General features: G+C 38.1%; 1 protein-coding gene across 6 annotated transcripts in view; it reads right to left on the bottom strand.

Annotated features, from left to right (window-relative positions):
- The window catches only part of ATP2B2 (ATPase plasma membrane Ca2+ transporting 2), a 121,428-nt gene that overhangs the window by 42,948 nt on the left and 58,742 nt on the right, over positions 1–19,738 (bottom strand). For all 6 annotated transcript variants that reach the window (XM_053470174.1, XM_053470169.1, XM_053470170.1 and 3 more), the window contains exon 3: positions 1,773–1,970. In XM_053470174.1, coding sequence (XP_053326149.1) covers positions 1,773–1,970 — 198 coding nt within the window. The remainder of the gene's footprint in view (positions 1–1,772; positions 1,971–19,738) is intronic.

The following is a 19,738-nucleotide window of genomic DNA, read 5'->3' as shown; positions in this document are numbered from 1 at the left end:
ATATATTGTTGTGTGTAAATAAGTATATTTGCCACCAAAGGGCAGAGATGATGGCTGTCTCATATGCGGTACTCAAACTCAGATACTCCTAATTTCTGAATTAGTAATTCTAATAGGATCTCGCAGCAAACATTGTAGATAATTTGCACTTGCTTCGATGTGCAGGAGAGGCAGCAATTAAACAGATTAAAGTCTTTATTCAGAACCAGGCTCCCGAAGAAATAGCAAGTGCACAAACTGAAAACTTGCATATAGAGCTCTATGAATAACAACACCAGCAATTACAGTAATTACAGGGCAACTAGGAGGCACTCAGCCAATCAGAATGCTGGACTGCCAGGCACATCCCCTACACTTTCTATTATGGTTATTTTTATGCAACCATTTAAATAGAATGAATGTATTTTTTCAAATCAATCCTTTATTAAGATACTGTAGTAACATTTGGGAACCGGGCAATGATATTTTATCTTCCTTTATGCCTAAAGAACTATGCAACCAAATGAATACTTCCTCGTCCTTGTAAACATTCTGTTTTATTTAACATATGTTATTTATGAAGAGTAACTCTGGTGCAAAATGTTAAACGTGGTCTTATCGCCATAGCAACCAGTGGTCCATTCAGAAGTAGTTCATTGGTAGCTCTGGTGAACAGAACGCTTTTAAAACAAAACATGTCTGAGGTTTAGGTCTGTATTATGTATGGCTACCATACCAAAATGCCACATTCTAATCATCATAGCTCCTTAAATACACATAAACAGAGCCATTTGCTGGAAATTTACATTTTTCTGCTGTGTCTACTGGGACATTCAGACTGAAGAAACCTGTGTGCCACCATGTGTAGCGTAGAGAATAAGCACAAAATACACACGAGTTCAACACAACTGCAAAGTGAGTCCCAACTTAGAGAATACTCCTAAGAACCATCATGGTGTATATTTCAGAGCTGGGGTAAGCAGGACTTCACAAACGGATGTACACAAAACATACATCTCACCGCCAAAGCCACAACTTGCACAATTGGCCTATTAAAAAATGCCTTAGTGCGATGGTCAATGCATACAGGACATGCAAAATGGCACTTTAGAGGGTCTGAGTGAGTAGACTACTATAGACTCACATGTTACAATGAGTTAGGGATTTATGTCTGGTCACCTCTCTTGTTGCCAGCTCTTCTCAATTTCTCTCTCCTGTTTTCACGGAGGTTAAAAGATAAATAATCCCTTCCTCCGCAAACAAGTACTGTTGATCTTGCCTGCTGCACTGTTTAATAGGACATCTACTCTCTTACTAAACCCATCAAAATGTATCTGTTCTCTCAAAGGTATTTGTGTAGGATTTTACTAGTAACCACCAAAAATGTAACACTTAAGTGTTGAGGAACGAGTAAGGCTTTTTAAAAAGAATTCAAGTTTTGTACCTGCAAGTTGAGCTGAAACCAAAATCAGTGCATGCGTGCATTCAGTAAAATCTGTTGAAATTCATGCAAAAGTTCTAATGTTATATTTAGTTAGGACTGTAGCGTTACAATAAACTGGGGATTAGGCAAAACGTTTGATAATTTTTTAATTATCAAAATTTTTTTTTATTTATATATAATAAAAGCAATATCTTGCATGGGTAGCACCTAATCCATGTTTTTTTTTCAGTCACACTTGTCAGGTCAGTATGTGCTTAGGCCCAAGGCATGGAATAATCCATTGAGGAACACAGCATTATAGTATCTTATTTATGTTAAGGAAATGTAAATATAACCATTTCCGTCTTACCTTCATTTTCTCCTCCAGGCGGTCGGTAAAATGAGAGCCCCAGGGATATAATGGCTGCAATTTCCAAGATGATAAGTGTAACATCTTGTAGAGCTTCCCAAACTAGTTGTAAGAATGTTTTAGGCTTTTTTGGAGGTATAAGGTTTTGTCCAAAAACTTGCCGCCTCTTCTCTAGATCTGTTAGCGTGCCAGGCAAACCTACAAGAGATAAAACATTTTTTTTTTACATTTTTGAAAGAGAGAAACCCACACATGAGAGATACGAACCCCTTTCAAATACATCTACGTTTTCTGCCGTTAGTCTTTTCATTGTGTGTATTTTGAGGTAAATGTGTCAGATGTTTTACAGGCCTATCTTGCTCCTTTTGGCTTTGTGGCATATACCCTAGCTAGAAGTGCAACTGTGCTTTATATATGCCTACAGTGTTTACCGATTCTTGAGAAGATGGCCATTACTGCCCCTTTTAACCAAATTCCCATTTTTTAACTGTGAAACTATACAACAAATAACACTGAACAAAATACAGGACTCGCTGCATCCTGTCTGCCATAATGCAATTGTATTCTACTGTAAAGTGTTTAACCAGGAAGGCATTGAGTTTTCCCTCGTCACATGTTGAGATGAATAAACCTCGAGTTTGAGATTACTGTTGAATGAGGGTAGAGTGCTGAGCCAAACAATGCTTCAGAGAGATGTAATGTTTTCTTTTTATAGCTGTTAGAGGAAACCTTTTTCACAGGTATAAGCAGGCAGTTTCCAAACTTGCATTCTACAATACCTTATTTGTATGTAAAAATCTAAAACATATTACAGACAGCTAGGTGCAGCATCAGGTACCAGTGACCACCTCTAACTTATCAGATGGTTTGCTGCATTATCCTTGGCTTGTCCTTGAGCAAGCACATGCCATGATGATTGAGCCCCAACAATATTCTGCTTGCATGTCTACAACAAAGGTCATGTGGCATAAAACGCACTGAAAAGTCTACCACAACACCATCAGGGTAAAGGAACTACTGTGAGGGATCTGCACTAAACAGCTGCTTTAGGGATGTTTGATGCACGAAGGGTCTGACCACATTCTTTGCACACAGACTTGCTGGTGAATGCTGCTGTTGTGTCAGTCGATGCTCTAATGTCACATATACTGTAGCGCTTTAGCAGGCAAATGTACAGGGTTGTATTTTCCATAGGACAAGACGAGGCAGACATGACATCAGCACAGAGGATGACCTCTTGTCCGGGTGGCAAGATCTCTAGTTAAAACAAATGGATGTGCATTACTGTGCCAATGTTAATATATATGGAGAGTCCATAAAAATCTGCTGCTATGGACCTAACACAGCCCAGAGAAGTAACATATTTTATTCTAAAAATGATGTTATGTTTCAGTCTTGTATCAGCAACATACAATGTGGAGCCAGTCCCTTTAGTAATGCAATTATTAGAAAGTGGATCTGTAACTTCTCCAAATCCTATGTTGTACCGTTGAATATATTTAATAAGTCTCCTGTTGATTATTATTATTATTATTTATTGTTTTATATAGCGCCATCAAATTCCATAGTGCTGTACAATGGGTAGACACGACATAACAAGTAGTATGTAACATAACAAATTGACCAACAGAGACAACAGGTGAGGAGGGCCCTGCTCAAACCACCTTACAGTCTGCGTGTGTCTGCGTGTACCTACGTATGTTTGTGTGTGTGTCAACTATTACCATTAGGCCATAACCAAGTAGTACATGACAGAGTCAATCTCCCATTTTAGGCAATAAACCTATGATAAAATAGGTGTATAATTTAGAGGTGAGCAGACTGAAATGTGTTATTTTATTATATTTTCTGGAACACAGAATTTACTGGTTTCATTATGGACTTCCAAAGCTAATAGGAACTGTAATCATAGAGGTTGACCAGCAGCAGGCTATAGCCGTATCTGCAGACAAATGTTAGAATTTCAGTTGGCTACAGATTTATTCCTGACCCAAAGGCTATCTTGAATCAATCTTTATAAGAGCTGCCTAATACCCTTCTGACTAAGGCAAAGATCAAATGCTTCAGTGCCACTGGCTAGTAACATCCTATACTATTTTTGTACCGTGTCGCACTTGCTATATGTCAGTGTATTGTAATTCTTCCTATGACGCTGTACCCTAAGTCATAGCAGAGGCTCATATTTTTTTACAATCACAAAAGTAAGCATGCACCATACATTACACTAACTATGTGGTATTAACCATGGTGAATACCATGTGGTATTTTAATTCACCACCAAATAAAACTACATGTTTACTGCAATTAATATATTAAGAGCCATTTTCCTTCCTGGAATTTCCAGCAAATCAAGTGCAGGTGTATTTTGTAATAGTTTGACAGACAATCCGTCTATACACAGGTACAAAGGTGAGATTTAAAGAATGGGTACTGTGACTCCTAGATGCACAAGGACCTCCTTTCCTCCTGGGGTGATTTGCATTACATGAACAGCTTTATATAAAGCAGGAACATCAATTTTTACAAACTATTAATCTTCTTTCACTGTCTTCACAACTACCCCCAAATCTTAGTTATTAGCAGTTTGTTTATGTTCATAGGCGTCAGGAAGTTGAGAAAGGATTCAGACAGTGAAAATCAGACAAGCAATGATTAAGTAAAGATTGCTCCTTTAAATAATAAGGGCACTTGACCTGCTGTTGGCTGCTATATATTTTGGAAACAACAAAAACCACTCAAGATATGCACTTTAACTATTGTATATGACTTAATTGTATATACTGAATTTATTAACATTGTGCAATGTCAGTGAGCTACAGTGGCTAGCAAAATATAGCTACTATATGCATAAGGAGAATACATATGTACTATAGTACTATATATGTCCTTTGTATTACTTTACATTGAAAGTGCACTGTAGACTTTGGGTACCAGTCTGGGGGGGGGATAAACAGCAGTACAAAACAAAACACACAATAAAAATACATCTAGATACATACAATAAAGTGGAATTGTATATAATTCAACAATAAAATACACTTATTTTTTTTAAGAGCCCCATAAGACAAAGTGATATTGTGGTTTCTGTGCTGACCAAATTTCCTTCCCTGGTGTTTCCATGTAAGGTTATTCCATTCCTAATTAAGCAGTTGTGAGCAACATGATAGCTTCTGGAAAGCAGATAAATATTTCATAAAGTATCTAAGACAAACAATATCCAATTTTGGGAAAACAGGTGCACATTAATAAAAACAACAGAATATTCTAATGGGTAGGCTAAGATTAGGAAACCGTGTTATAAGTGAGTTAGCTAAAGAGGATACAAAGTGTTAATGTAGAAATGGGAAATATCAACTCCCATGTACATGAATCAAAAAAGTATTTGTGTCTTATGTTTTTTTTCTTTTGTCACAACTTAAACCATAATATCATATCTTAATGAAAAACTACATGAAGGATTTGTTACGGACTGATTTGTTAATCTCATTTAAAGTTTGGTGGGGTCCCTGAAAGATCCCATCATGGACTACATGGTACCATTTTTCCATGACACATATGTGTTTTCTAATTGTTTCATGCAGTTTATCCATCCCACATACTGCAGATCAGCATTTTGCACGTGGCAGTCAGAAGCCTATTAGAAGTATTTGTATCCTGGAAGTATGGCCATGTAGTCACGCTGCACGTTATTATTATTAATTGATTTATACAACGCGACCATCTTCCACAATGTGGTACAATAGGGTCCCCATAACAGGTTACATTTTATCTCCATAAACTACACTCTTGTCATGTTCTCCACTAGACCTCTGCTTGGAAATACAGCTTCCTTCAATAGGCAAATTCAAAATCTTCCAGTGATGTACTTACACATTTGTATTTAACTACTAAAAGAATGTAGCCGTGATACGCCGAGGTTCTCTTTCTGTTATATGTCTCTACTCTCACTGCTGGGAGGGGGATTTTGACGTTTCCTGCACAGCAAGCCCAGCTGTCAAGCAGGATCTCATAGCTAACAGCTCATTGGCGTTCTATCCCATCATCTGCTCTAAAGAATTGTGGGAACCAAAAGAATATTTAAAATGCTTTTAACCACCCCATCTGTCATCCAGTCTGCATCGGGATAGCAGCAGCAAATCCTATAATCAGTAATAGACTATATCACTATTGCTGAGCATTTCTGCACAAGGGATTTTCTTTCATCAACTATGGAAGTGATGTCAGAGCTTTTAGGGATTCTGTCATTTAAATTGGTGGGTCAACCTGTTACTTAAAAGTCAAATACTGCATGATTTGTCATGATATTTATTTTTAGACATTGTTTCACTTAAACCTAAGTTAATATTCAATTATGTATTTATAGATATGGTTGAGCATGGGCATGGCGTGGCCCATTTACAATATATTGTGTAACTTAAACTGTGGCATTTGGGAAACATTTCCACTTTCAAGCAATAGAATATAGACCCTGACTGAAGTCAATTACACTTAAGCCAGAAATAAAAGCACTAAGGCATAGTGTCCGATGGGTAATGTTATCGGCGGTGAAGGCCATGTACCTTGAGAGTTACATTTCAGCCCTATGCTACCTGATGAAGCTACAGAACATTTTTCTTCTCACCTTTGTGCTATGTGTTAGTTCAGAGCACTCTCAAGGTTTCTTGATCACAAAAAAGCACTGTTTGAGAAGTAAGTATCTCGGGGCGGCCAGCAATCTGGTTCACATCAGTAATCAGTACCTGATCAGTATGTTGAAAAACCTAGAAGCACCTTTTGATTAAAACAGTTGTTTTTAATTGTCCGTACAGTTTGTGAGTTATATGTTGAGACCATATTACTACCTTTGACAAATGCAATGCATTTGTTTTATAAATCCTGTTTTTTTTTGTTGACATTAAACAGGTTTTTGATTCACTGATGTTTCAGTAGCAAATTTGCCTTTTACAATTAACCTCTTCTTTACTGAGGGTGTTTTGAAGCATTTTTACATTTGCTTACCACAATTCCCGTTTTCAGTCTTTTTCTTGCACCCACACAAACAGTATATTGTTTTTGTCAAGGACAGATGGTGCTTTCTTTTGATACCATTTTAAAATGTATAGTCCAACATTCAGTATGAATAATACCCTATTTGCTCGAATTTGCGCTGACAAATAACCCCTCGTCTTATGTTAGTGGTCGTCTTATAATCCAACCTTAAAAAGAGGTATGACTACAAGACTAAGATCCAGATCCCCCGCAGCGCTGCATGGGACCTGGATCCACCTCTCTGGTAGCTGGTGGCTGTCTGTACGATGCGCATCGAGACAACCTCCACTGCTACCCAGCACTTCTGCCGGGGCTTTTATGACGGAGTGCCAGCGTGACATGACCTTCCAGTGTTCCACCAGCGGAAGCACCAAGCAGCAGCAGAGGTTGTCTGCAAGCATCGCGCAGACGTTCACCGGCTGCCAGAGAGCATAATCCCCCACATCGCTGCAGGGGACCTGGATCCTCCCTTCTGGCAGCTGGTGAACGTCTGCCAGACAACCTCCGCTGCTACCCGGCACTTCCACTGGGGCTTCTATGACGGAGGGCCGGCGTGACATGACCTTCCGGTGCTCAGTCAGCGCCGAAGTACCAGGTAGAAGCAGAGGTTGTCAAGGCGCATCGCGCAGACGTTCACTGGTTGCTCACTAGACACCAGGGAGTATGAAGCATAGGGGACAAGTCTGGGGATGTATTGGTAAATCTGGAGAGGGGGGCAGAGTGGCATATCAGGGAGGCAGAGTCGCATATAGGTGGTATAAGGCATATCAGGGAGGCAGAGGCATATAAATGGGTATAAGGAATATCAGAGAGGCAAAGTGGCAAATAGGGGGTATAAGGCATATCTGGGGGGTGGAGTGGCATATCATGGAGGCAGAGTGGCTTATATGAAGTATAAGCCATATCTGGGGGCAGAGTGGTATATCTGGGGGCAGATGTGTATAAAAGGAAATAAACAAGAAATGCATTTTTCTCAATCATAGTTTTTATTAAATATGAAAAAATAGTCTACATGCGAATTAATATTTACTAATAAAACTTTTTTCCTATAGGGTAGTCTTATATTCAGGCTTTTTCTTTTTTTTCTTCTAAATTATGAGCAAATATGGTACATTAAACTTGTGAAAAAAAAAATGTTCTCTAATATTTTACTATGATAATGGTCTCCATACCAGTTCAACTGACCTAAAATAATACAAAAAGGTATTAATGTAACGGAACATTTTAAAAAACCCAACATGCATAGGTTTTCTAAAATGTATTTTGTGACCCCTAGGTTTCATTTGGGACTGTTTAGCCGCCCACCAACACAAAATACCTCCACAAAAGTATATATATTTTGCAGAGAAGACAACCCAGGGTATTTCACTAGGAGCATTTGGACACTTATCATGCAATCAGTTGGTCACCATTCCCTGAGAAAAGGAGCCATAACGCTAATTTCTGTTGATATTTTAACAAAATGCTCCATGTTTGCATAGATTGCATGTAACTCCAGAGAACCCCAGCAAAGTGTATTCAGCTGCACCGCTAGGTTACAGAAATACCCAGCATGCATAGTTTTCTTGATGAGTTTCGGAAGTTACAGAGCACATAATAGATTATCCCCATACCCCTTTTCCAAACTTGAAAATGTCACATTTTACTTTCTGAAGCCTGTGTCTAATTTGGGACTGTTTAGCAGTGCACTAGCTCAAAATACCTGTACAAAAGAATATATTTTTGTAAAGAAGACAATCCAGGGTATTTCACAAGGAGCATTTAGACAGTTATCATGCAACCATTTGTTCACCAATCCCTGGCAAAAGGAGCTGTAATATTAGTTGCTTTCTTTACCAAATGTTCAATGCTTTTTAGGATTGTTTGCACAGATTACATGTTACTACAGTAAAGTATCTAGGTTAAGACAAACAATATCCAATTTTGGGGAAACAGGTCCACATTCATAGAAACAACAGAATACTCTAACGGGTAGGCTAACAATAGGAAACTATGTTATAAATGGCTTAGCTTTGATGGAAGGTGTTAAAATGTAGAAAGGGGTAATGCCAACTTCCATGGACGTTACACAGGCACTAAGATTTCACAGCATGGCTGACATTTTTAATGTATTCTTTAATGCGTTCCATGTGAACGCAAAAAATGGATCCCATTGATTTCAATAGGATGCTTTCGTGCCAGTATAAAAGAATGTATATACTTACAAAGCACTTTAAAATCCGATTGTTGGTGGGATGCTAAACTGTCCTTTTAAATCAGAGATTGTTAAGAAGACTGCTAGAATATGTAATGGAAAGGATGCCAATATAAACACATATGATAAACTCATGCACGTATTCTCATATCTCCTTTTAACGAGAGAGAGAGAGAGAGTGAGAGAGAGAGAGAGAAAGAAAGAGAGAAAAGAAATGCACTGTGTTCAACCTGTCTCCCTTTCTTTCATATTTCACATTAACAGTTAGTGCTGCAGCAATAACCAGGTACATGGTTAGATGAGATATGACAGGATGTCTAATGTAGTCACTGGTCTGTGGGTCTGACCTAAATAGACATCATTCCCCTGCAATAAAAGATGTTTGCCTAATCCTTCTATTCTTTGTGCCAGCTAAGTTGCAGTGTAAAACATTCAGCAGGATTTGTAACACAGATTAAAGGTTTCAGGAATTTATCCAAGATTACCCCCGTGCATTTAACTCATAAACAATTTACTGCTATCCGATTTCCCAGCTGCTAAGAACATTGTGATGGCCACAACTCCATCTTGCCGTTTCCTTCACTGTAGCTAATCACAAGTGGGGGCCTTGTGTCGCGTCCCAACTTTCTTCAGCATTCAAAGAATAACAGTCATATATCATGTTTACTGCATTTTGTAGGACATAGGACCTGTGTATTTCCATTGGAAAAAATAAACAAGACCAAGAATGCAAAACACAGGGGTTCTAAAAATGTTGAACACGAGTAATGTGTAGCTATTGGACTGTTCATCAACATTTTTCTTTCTATCATATGTAAATCTGATGACAGAAGTAGATAAAAGAACATCTAAAGATAAGTGTCATAATCATGTCTTGTTGAATGTTTTTTACCATCACATTCATACCTGGGAAGTTTTCAGGTCTGGCTACCCACAGCTCCCATACTTCTGCCCCTATAGGATACAGGAAGGGGATGTGGCCAGGTCAAGGGAGTGAGAAGTATATAGGGGCAAAACTTGGAGGGCCAGAACTGAGCAAGCATAAGGTAGGATTCGGCAGAATGAAGGTGGATAGTGGACATGACCAACACCACTCCCTAGTCTGGAAATGGCAGATACTAACACAGAGCCCTCGGAGAAGCAGTGTTTAACACAGGTGCATCAGTGAATTTTAATTATCGTAATATGAAAAAGAGTATTCAGTATGACTGTGTGTCTGTGAAGCTGGGAATAATCAGTGATTTTGTGTGTTAAGAGTTGTCAGAGTGTTTGTGTTTGTATCAGTTAACCATTTTGCAGTCAGTGGGTTAGTCTAATGAGATGGGGGACAAAAATTAACAATACTGGATTTCGTGCCCCCGATGATGTAGTATCTCCACGGTCTCTTCTAGCACACCCTAAAAAAACGGAGAGGTCTGCTCCACCGTGACCAAGAACTTCTCTAACTCAACCATAAAAAAATATAATGGATGAAAACACCAGGTTTAAATTGAGTTTTTCATTCCTATTTTTTCATGGTTGAATCATTATTTGACTGTGCCACTGCTAATAACAGACTTTGTAATTCTAGTTCACATAGGTGGTTATATTTACCTGGAACATTATTGGGTTCAGAGAGAACTAAAATGCAGACTGTGTTACGGAAAAAAGGAACTATTCAAGGCATTGTACAAACCCTGTGTGTGGTAGATAAATACCTGTTTTTTTCTTTTAGAAATTTGGGAACTTTTTGTAGGTGGAAACACTACAGGGTGCTGAACTGAGTCACGGAAATAAAATCAGAAATTCGAGTTTGCAAAATGTAAATCAAATATTCGGAATAATATATAAGGCATTTTTGATGAGTTACATGTATTTTTGATCCCAATTATCAGCGATTTCCAGTATGTTGGAAAATATACATATAAGTATTACATTTGTGCATTCGGATTGAGACAAATTGCAAATGTACCGAATTTTGGTAAATTAGGCGATTTGTATGAAGCCTCGAAAAATGTGGCCAGACAAATCAGACAAAAAGCTCAGAATTTGTGTCCAAATTTTGTGGGCCCACATTAACTCTTTCTCACAGTCCTATTATCGTTCACACCCGCTCTCACCCTCTCTAAATGTTTCCCAACCTTCTCTGTCGACTTCTGCTTCCACACCTTCTCCTTCACCTTCTATCTTCTCACGTCTCCTCTATCTTTGTCTGCATCTCTGTGGACATAACCCTGGTGAAATTTCCACGGCGCCTGCCAATCTGGTGGAAGTTCCTGCCAGGTTATGTCTGCGGAGATGCGGACGAAGATAGAAGATTAAAGATAACAAATTGAAGATAGAGGAGAAGGGAGAAGATAAAAGATAAAGAGGAAAATGCAGAAGTTCTCGACAGAAGCAGAAGTGGTGGGCAGAAAAGCTTGGGAAACATTTAGAGACCATGAGAGAGAGTGAACAAGAATGAGAGTGCGAAAGAATGAGAGTGAGTGGAAGTAAATTCATATGCATTTGCCCCTTTCATCGCCCGCCCGTTAGGAGGTGTAATTTGTAGCCCAATAAGAGCTAGAAGAACTCAGGTTGTCAATACTACTACATAGGTGGTGTATTACAGTTCACAAAATGTGCAAAAACAATAGCGTGTGTAAGCAGCAAACATAAAATGTTAATGCCTGCTTATGTAGCATCTGTTTAGTGTTATATGGAACTCAGTGTACCTTTTCTTGATAACATTTTACTAGTTTAGCATTATAAGTCAAAAATATAAATGACCTCTAAGTGAAATCTACTTGGGAAAGCCAAAAACAGTTGCTGATTTTCTGCTATCCTTCTGCTTCGAATCTGCTGGTTCTCAGCACAAATTGAACTTGTAAATCACTATTTTACCTTGAGTGTCATTCTGTGTCCTTATGAGGAGAGGTATAAAAAAGCATGATATGCAGAAGCTAACAGTGCAAAGCAGAGATGCTGGAGAAAAGAAAGTGATAATTAAAACGTGTGGTAATAAGCTACTGGGCTATTCTACCTTGATCCAGGTAATTAGATCTCACCGGTGTGAATAGAAAATGCAATTGGGTAATATATATTAACAGAGCCTTGAGAGTTTCCTGCGCTTGTCCTGTTATAAAGGATGTTGTGATGTGTAGATAATTTGGGAGGACAGCTCCTTGTACATTTAATATGATCTCTCTTGAGCATTTCTTTTTGGCTCTTCAAGCAGAGACGAAATGCTGAACGTTCATGGAAAAAGAATGAATTGTAGGAGATTTATCTTCCTCCTGCTTTATACTGGAAATAACTAAAAACAATATAAAGGTTCTGCGCATTTAAACAAAAGAAACTCTGAATTGCAAGTTTTTGTGTCTTGCATGTAACAACTTTATTAATCATCCTAATATTTGCCAACTCTTCTCCTGAAGTACCAACAGAGGCATATTCTGGTCAAGGCCAAAAGGTCCTGGGGGCCAGCAGCTTCTTTTTTTCATCAAAATGGGGACAGATTGGCTTATTGGGAGATCATGTTCCCCAATGTGCAGCAGGACAGTTACAAAGAAGATCTATCCAACTGGCTTGTTTACACCATGGAGGACACAGTTTCCCTGGCACTATGGGTCTTCGATAGGCAGAGCAGCGGGATATTACTTCATATACCAGCTCTCAGAAGTAAGGACAGCGGCCACAGAGGGGTCAACCCTAAGGCAGCGCTGAAGATAAATAAGTTGCTGGGTATTATTATTGTAATTTATTGTTTTATATAGCACCATCAAATTCCGTAGCGCTGTACAATGGGTAGACAGGACATAAACAAGTAGCATGTAACATAACAAATTGACTAACAGAGACAACAGGTGAGGAGGGCCATGCTCAAACGAGCTTACAATCTATAGGGTACCAGGGTGGGTTCTCTGTTGATCCCTGCATGAGCACAAGTGGCTATTTCACTAGCACGAGTATAAAAGCTAGACATTGATTAACCCATATGTGCTCATCTGGGAAAGTATAAAAACATTAACTGAGGGTTATATGTAAAAGGTGATTCTGGTTCAGCTTTATAAGAGTGGTCTCATTCTCTTGGGAACAAACCAAATGATCCAGTCAGCAAATATATTTAATTGGTTCCTATGGCAACAACCTCACCTTTATATTGTGCACTGGAATTTCTATTTACAAATCTGCCACTATCAGGGGTACTTAAGAACATCTTTAAATTCTAAGGTGAGGTTAAAGAGCTTTTCTCCAGGTGTCTAATGAGTTAATGAGAACTGTTGATATTCAAGTATATTACCAACAGCCACTTACTATTAAATGTAAAGCCTGCTTTGTGCTTTGCTTGGCAAAGCTAAAGACATCAGATGTGTAAATCAATTCTCTCTGCAAATACAAGCACTACTTAAATTCTAGAAAAATGGAAATATAGAATTTGACGCCAGATAAGAACCATTCGGTCCATCTAGTGTCTGACCTTGGATAGCTTTATGCCTACCCCATGCATGTTTAAATACCCTCACTGCATTAGCCTCTGCCACTTCTGCTGAGACGCTATTTTGTTTATCTAACACCGTCTTGGTAAAGTAAACTTCCTTATACTACATCTAAACTTTTGACCCTCTAGTTTAAGATTACGTCCACTTCTAAGATTTCTCCCCCTTTTTAAATAAACTTTCCTCCTGTACTTTGTTAAATCCCTTTAAGTAATTAAATATTTCTGTCACATCTCCCCCTCTCTTCTTTCTTCCAAGTTATGCAACCCATTCACCATTTTGATAGCAATCCTCTGAATGTCCATATGCTTCTGGAGATGTGGTCTCCAGAACTGTACACAATACTTTAGATAGATCTGTAAAGCGGCAGAACCTCCTTCTTCTTCTTCTACTAATGCCTCTGGCTATACAACCCAACATCCTGCTTGCTTTTGCCAAAGCTCTATTGCATCGCCCGCTTACCTTTACATCCTTAGGAATAATTACTCCTAAGTCTCTCTGATTTACGACGTTTACGTCAATTAGCATTGAACTGCAGCTGCTAGACTTTCAACCATTCTTGTAAATTACTTTAAAGAAATGCCATTTGGCTTGTTCCACCTATAATTTCTACCCTGTTGCATCATTGGCAAAAGGACATCATTTACCATAAGGGACCTTTTGTAAAACAATGAAATCCCAATTCTAATTTCCATTATAACTGAGAAGATGGTTTGTCCTAACTGGGGTCACAGGGAAACTACTGCATTATAAACATTACATCCACATTAGACAGAGTGATCAAAAAACCTCACTGAGTCTTTGTATGGCTAGTATTCTTCATCATGTCAACATTCACTAAAGGTCAAAGACTGCATTTCTGGATCACATGTCTTTTGAGCCAGTTAAGCATTTCTTATTGATGTCCTGTTTGTGTTAGGCTCGATGGAGTTTTCCACAGTAACCCCCAGACACAATGGTGCATTTATTAAAATCCTCCTGTTGTTGGGCATCTTCTTTCAAAGCCAAGAAAAAGCACATATCTGTTAGCAACCATGTCTGGCCTGGCGGACAGGAGCATCCATAATTCATCCTTTAAAATGAGCTCACGGTGGAAATGAAACAGACATCATGGGACAAGCTTACCAACTACCTTACCTTACAGTTTGTTGCTAATGAAATGCAAGGCACCTGAGACCAATTTATCTAATGCTTAAATCATGTTTCAATTGTGTTTTATTAGCAAATTGGGTATTCACAGAAATCGCTAGTATTCTCTTTATCCCGGGATCTCTTTTCCACCCATCGTTTGCCTCATTTGTTCCCACCAAAGCTTTAAAATAAATATTAAAGGATATGCTTTCTCACTGCAGTAAAATATAAACTTAATTCATATGAAATAAGACAATCTACAATATGTGCTTGCCTTGCCGCCTGCTTTGTTGTATTTGTAAATCAAATGTAGCCTACTTAAGCAGTAATCTCTGCGGTACACAAACTTTTGTTGTCTGCGTATTGTATATTCTTGTTTCCTATAAGGGGCAGGAGAGGGGGCTCTGGACAGTCAGCCCCAGGAACATCCGACGCTTTACTACAAGGCAGTGAGTGCCCATTATAAGCACACTTGGGAGGCTAATTATTGGGCCTTCTTTCTTCTTCCTGGCTAGTTCTTTTAACACTATCATATTAGGGTTTGGGACTGTGTTAGACAGTAGCGACGGCAATGGAAAATTATTTTGTGTTTTCTAAAGTAGTCTTTTTTTTTTTAAGGTAATACTGGGATAGCAGAATTTTATGAAGGAGGAGTATGCAAGCGAAAATCTTTAAAGGATTTTTTCTATGTCTCACTCACGCTTCTCTACAGTATTAAACCCGCTGTCAAACAATTTCAATGTAATAAACAGGTTGGATGATGTTAATATCCTGTGGCGCATATGATGCATCTCATATAAAAGAATTTTATTATCCGATATGTTATTAGCTGAATATGCAGATGGTCTGCTATGTTCCTCCTTAATTATTCTCAACGCAACACAGACTTGATTCCTCATTTGCACACAAATACCTTGCACACATTTCCCCAAAACACAAACAGACCTTTCTAGCAAATGTCCAACAACAAAATCTAGAAAACATTTGATGACATACGAGCGACCAGCTATTTTGTGCAAGACCTGTAAAATTGTACATATGCCTCTGAAACAATAACTGTTCCCCGTAATTCTCCTAGTTGAGCATAAGCAAAACAAATTTTGTTAAAAGAGGTTTTGTACTAGAGCTCTAAGCGTGATTATGTTATCTTCACAAAGCACAGATAAGATGGCATTTTATCAGTTATTTTGTTCCCAGCACATGCGATTAATGTATACACAAAGATGTTTATTTCAACAGACTTTATAAAGGTTCCAATGAATAACACCATTTTGCCTGTGTCTCTTTAATGTGTGTCTATTTAATTAAAAAAAAGAAGAAAAGGCTTTCTCTGACCTACACATTTCCAAACTGTAATACCCAGCTGAGCATGTGTTTATATGTTTCCAAAGATCTTATTATAATACATTCTGAGCATTCTAAAGAAAATAAGGCTGTACTGTTATTGATAGACAATTTTACTAGAATGCCTTTGGTTTGGGGTAGGGCTTTAGACATCTGCGGGGTGTTTAGGAGTGGAGAATAGATGTTAAGGACATGATCTGGTTATTCTGCAATAACAAAAATGGTGGTTCAGTATTTTCTATGCATCATCTTCTTTGTCAAGCTATTTATTTTGTTCCAAGATTACGGCCACACATATATGCATGGTAACTTCTGAAAAGGACTCATTTTGTTCTGCTAAGCTTCCAAGATCTCACGTGTAATTTTACAAATCACCCTGATATATATATGTAGGCAGATTAACGCTACAAGCTCAAAGCATATGGACAAAATGAGGTTAGAAAAACCGGCCTGGATCATAACCTTAAACTGAAAAAGCTAGCATGGCAGCACAATCTGTGTAATTTCATCACTCAAAAGAACCTGAACAATTATTGCATTTTTAACTTGGAACTTACAAACTAGAAGACAGGATATGAGCCATGGAGTAACCTGACAGCCTGAGCAACAGAAAGGAAGCAGAGCAAAGTGTGCTTGCTTGATGCTATGCTACCAATCTTTGCTCATCCTTCTTACTTCACTCTGTAACTTCTTACTTCTCCTGCAGATGCACGGGACCTTAGTACAGTGAAGGAGCATGCATGGGATAAGTATAAGGCTGAACGTATACTGATAGAAAAACAAGGCCAATTAAATGTGGACAACATGTAGGAAAAATGGGAAGAGTAGATGGGCAAAATGGTCTTTTATCTAACAAACTATGTTTCTGTGCAGAAAATTATTTTGTATGACTTATTTCTGCTGTTGCAGGATTTTCATCTGTTTCACTGATGCATTGAGAATACATAAAATACACATCAACAAAAACTCGTGAAAAAACAGATTGCAAACTAGATGTATCATTCTCTTTAAAAATAGGTGATAGTTGATAGACTAGTAGATAAAATCCTAAAAATATGAAGAAAAAGCTGTGGATCGCTAGAAAATGATGAGCAGGTCAGCTTGTCTGGTGTACAGCCAAGACTTCTCGTCTCTCTTTAAGTATAGTCGTTGGGCTTAGACAGAAGCACTGAATCTAAATGCCGTTTGGTTCACTGATCTACTGGACAATACACCTATCACCATATGAACCAAGGCAGTGGTGATGACAAACATTTGTTAAGAGCAAATATCCTCATAAGATGGTATTAATTTTGCTGTCCGTATTATTGCTGTTTAATTACTTTTATTTTAAAATTGTATTCAAAATTATGTTAATTGGGTATTGTTTAAATGGATTTGTTATTTTGTATTGTACATTAAATGCTCACGTCTTATGAAAAGATATATTGATAATACATTATACTGGCACCTGACCATTACACCAACAGGGACTTTTATGACACTGCATTCTAAAAACATAGACAATAATATGTAGCTGGTCACCCCATTGCAGCTATTGTTCTGGGAAGGCTTTCCACAACATTCTGGACTGTTTCTGTGGGAATTTTTGCCCATTCATCTAGTAGAGCATTTGTGAGGTCAGGCACTGATGTTGGACAACAAGGCCTGGCTCGCAATCTTCTTTCCAGTTTATCCCAAAGGTGTTCAAATGGGTTGCGGTCAGGGCTCTGTGTGGGCCAGCCAAGTTCTTCCACACAAAACCCATCCAACCAGGTCTTTATGGACCTTGCTGGAATAGAAAAGTTGGAAGTATAGCATTATCCAAAATGTCTTGGTATGCTGAAGCATTAAGAACTGAAACACTGGAAAACACTGAAAAACAGCCCCATAACATTATCCCACCTCCACCAAACTTTACAGTTGACACAATGTAACGTTCTCCTAGCATCCGCCAAACTCACCCATCAGACTGCCAAACAGAAAAGCGTAATTTGTCACTCCACAGAACACGTTTCCACTGCTCCAGAGTCCAGTGGCAGTGTGCTTTAGACCACTTGATCCGATGCTTGACACTGTACTTATTGATGTGAGGCTTGTAGCTGCTCGGCCATGGAAACCCATTCCATGAAGCTCCTGCCATACAGTTTTTGGAAGTGGAAGTGTATACCTCTTCAGCTATGGAATCAGCAGAGCGTTGTGACATTACGTGGTCTTCCGCTTCGAGTTCCTGCTGTTCCTAAACGCTTGCACTTTCCAACAATATCAATTATAGTTGACCATGCAATATCCAGCAGGCAATATCTTTCATGGCCTGAATTATTGTAAAGGTGGCATCCTATCACAGTACCATGCTTGAATTCACTGAGCCCTTCAGAATGACCCATTTTTTCACAAAAATGCTTGGAAATGCAGACTGCATGGCTAGCTGCTTGATTTTATAAACCAGTGGCAATGGGTCTAATTGAAGTACCTGAATTCAATAATTAAGAGGTCCCAATACTTTTGTCCATATAGTGTATCTTTGATTCATAAGCAGTAACAATTTTATTGACTTAAGTTTGAGCTGTACTTGTTACATGATTGTATTCCTGCAATGCTGCATGATGAGCTAATTTTGTTGTATGAAATAAAGTGAGATCATTTCAAGTTAAAATAAATGAAGGTAAAATAAGTGCAGTTGTGTAAAACGTATATGGTATAACAGGCATACTGTTGTTTTAACTTAGATTATGTTCTCTCATTGGGATATTTGTCTTTTTTCCTTCTTAGAATTAGCCAACCAATATATAACAGACAAATAAACAGACAGCTGGGAGAGCTGGCTTGAGCCCAAAGCCTGACTTTGCCTGGCTTGATAAAAGTGGGTTAGGATATTGCTTCATTATACCGAATATTATTTTTCTGCCTAAAATTATAAATGTAATGAAATTATCAGTTCTTCTAGATAACTAGTGTCGCTATTCATTTCATTAACTCCTCTAGGAGTGCCAGCACTGTCGTAGCACTTTGTCTTTCAAGGCAAGATTGAAAGTAGAAAACACCCAATAAAAAAACCAAACAATGTTTTATGTTATAATGAAAGAATTAATGTCAAATTTATACAAACAAACCAAATTAATGTCTAGTTTCATACACACTTCACTTAAGAATGACACTTCCCAGAAATTAGTTCTAAATGGTTACAGTACAGCGCGAAATACTGAAATGCTGTGACATCATGTGGATAGCGAGTTACAAGCCAATAAAATCACTAAATATTTGCACCGTAGAAAATAGATTGAACAGAACTACCATCAATTTCATTTAATTTGCTGTCATCATAATGGAAGTTGTCCTTCTAATTATATTTCTGATAGCATAATGGAAATATATATATATTTTTTTTTGATACAAAATACAGAGTACAAAAATAGATATAATACAAAACAAATCATACAGTTAAATAGACTCACGAAAATTAACAACACATATTGTGGAATTCATTGTCTCATGAATTATTATTTATAAATATTCTGATTAAGTATGTATGATTCTTTTGGGGTTTGGTCTATACTAATTTAATTTTGGCCCTAGAACTTCCTGTAGAAATAAGTTTCCATAGAATAGATATGGAGAAAGTGGCGAAGCATATTACCCATCCAATTTGCCCTCTAGGAGAATTTTAATCCAGTTTTCCCATATTTCCTGGGATTTATTAGTTCCTCTATCCTGGGTTAGAATCAGCTTCTCCATATAGCATTGGTGTAGCATTTGAGCTCTTACTTTTGCCCACAATATTGGGTCTGGGGATCTCCAATTTCTAGCTATTACTATCTTAACAGCTGTCAAGA

This window comes from Spea bombifrons, chromosome 6 (genome assembly GCF_027358695.1).
Source record: "Spea bombifrons isolate aSpeBom1 chromosome 6, aSpeBom1.2.pri, whole genome shotgun sequence".
Classification (NCBI taxonomy): Eukaryota; Metazoa; Chordata; class Amphibia; order Anura; family Pelobatidae; genus Spea; species Spea bombifrons.
The sequence above is the reverse complement of the archived record's forward strand: the minus strand, read 5'-3'. Positions and strand labels throughout refer to the sequence as shown.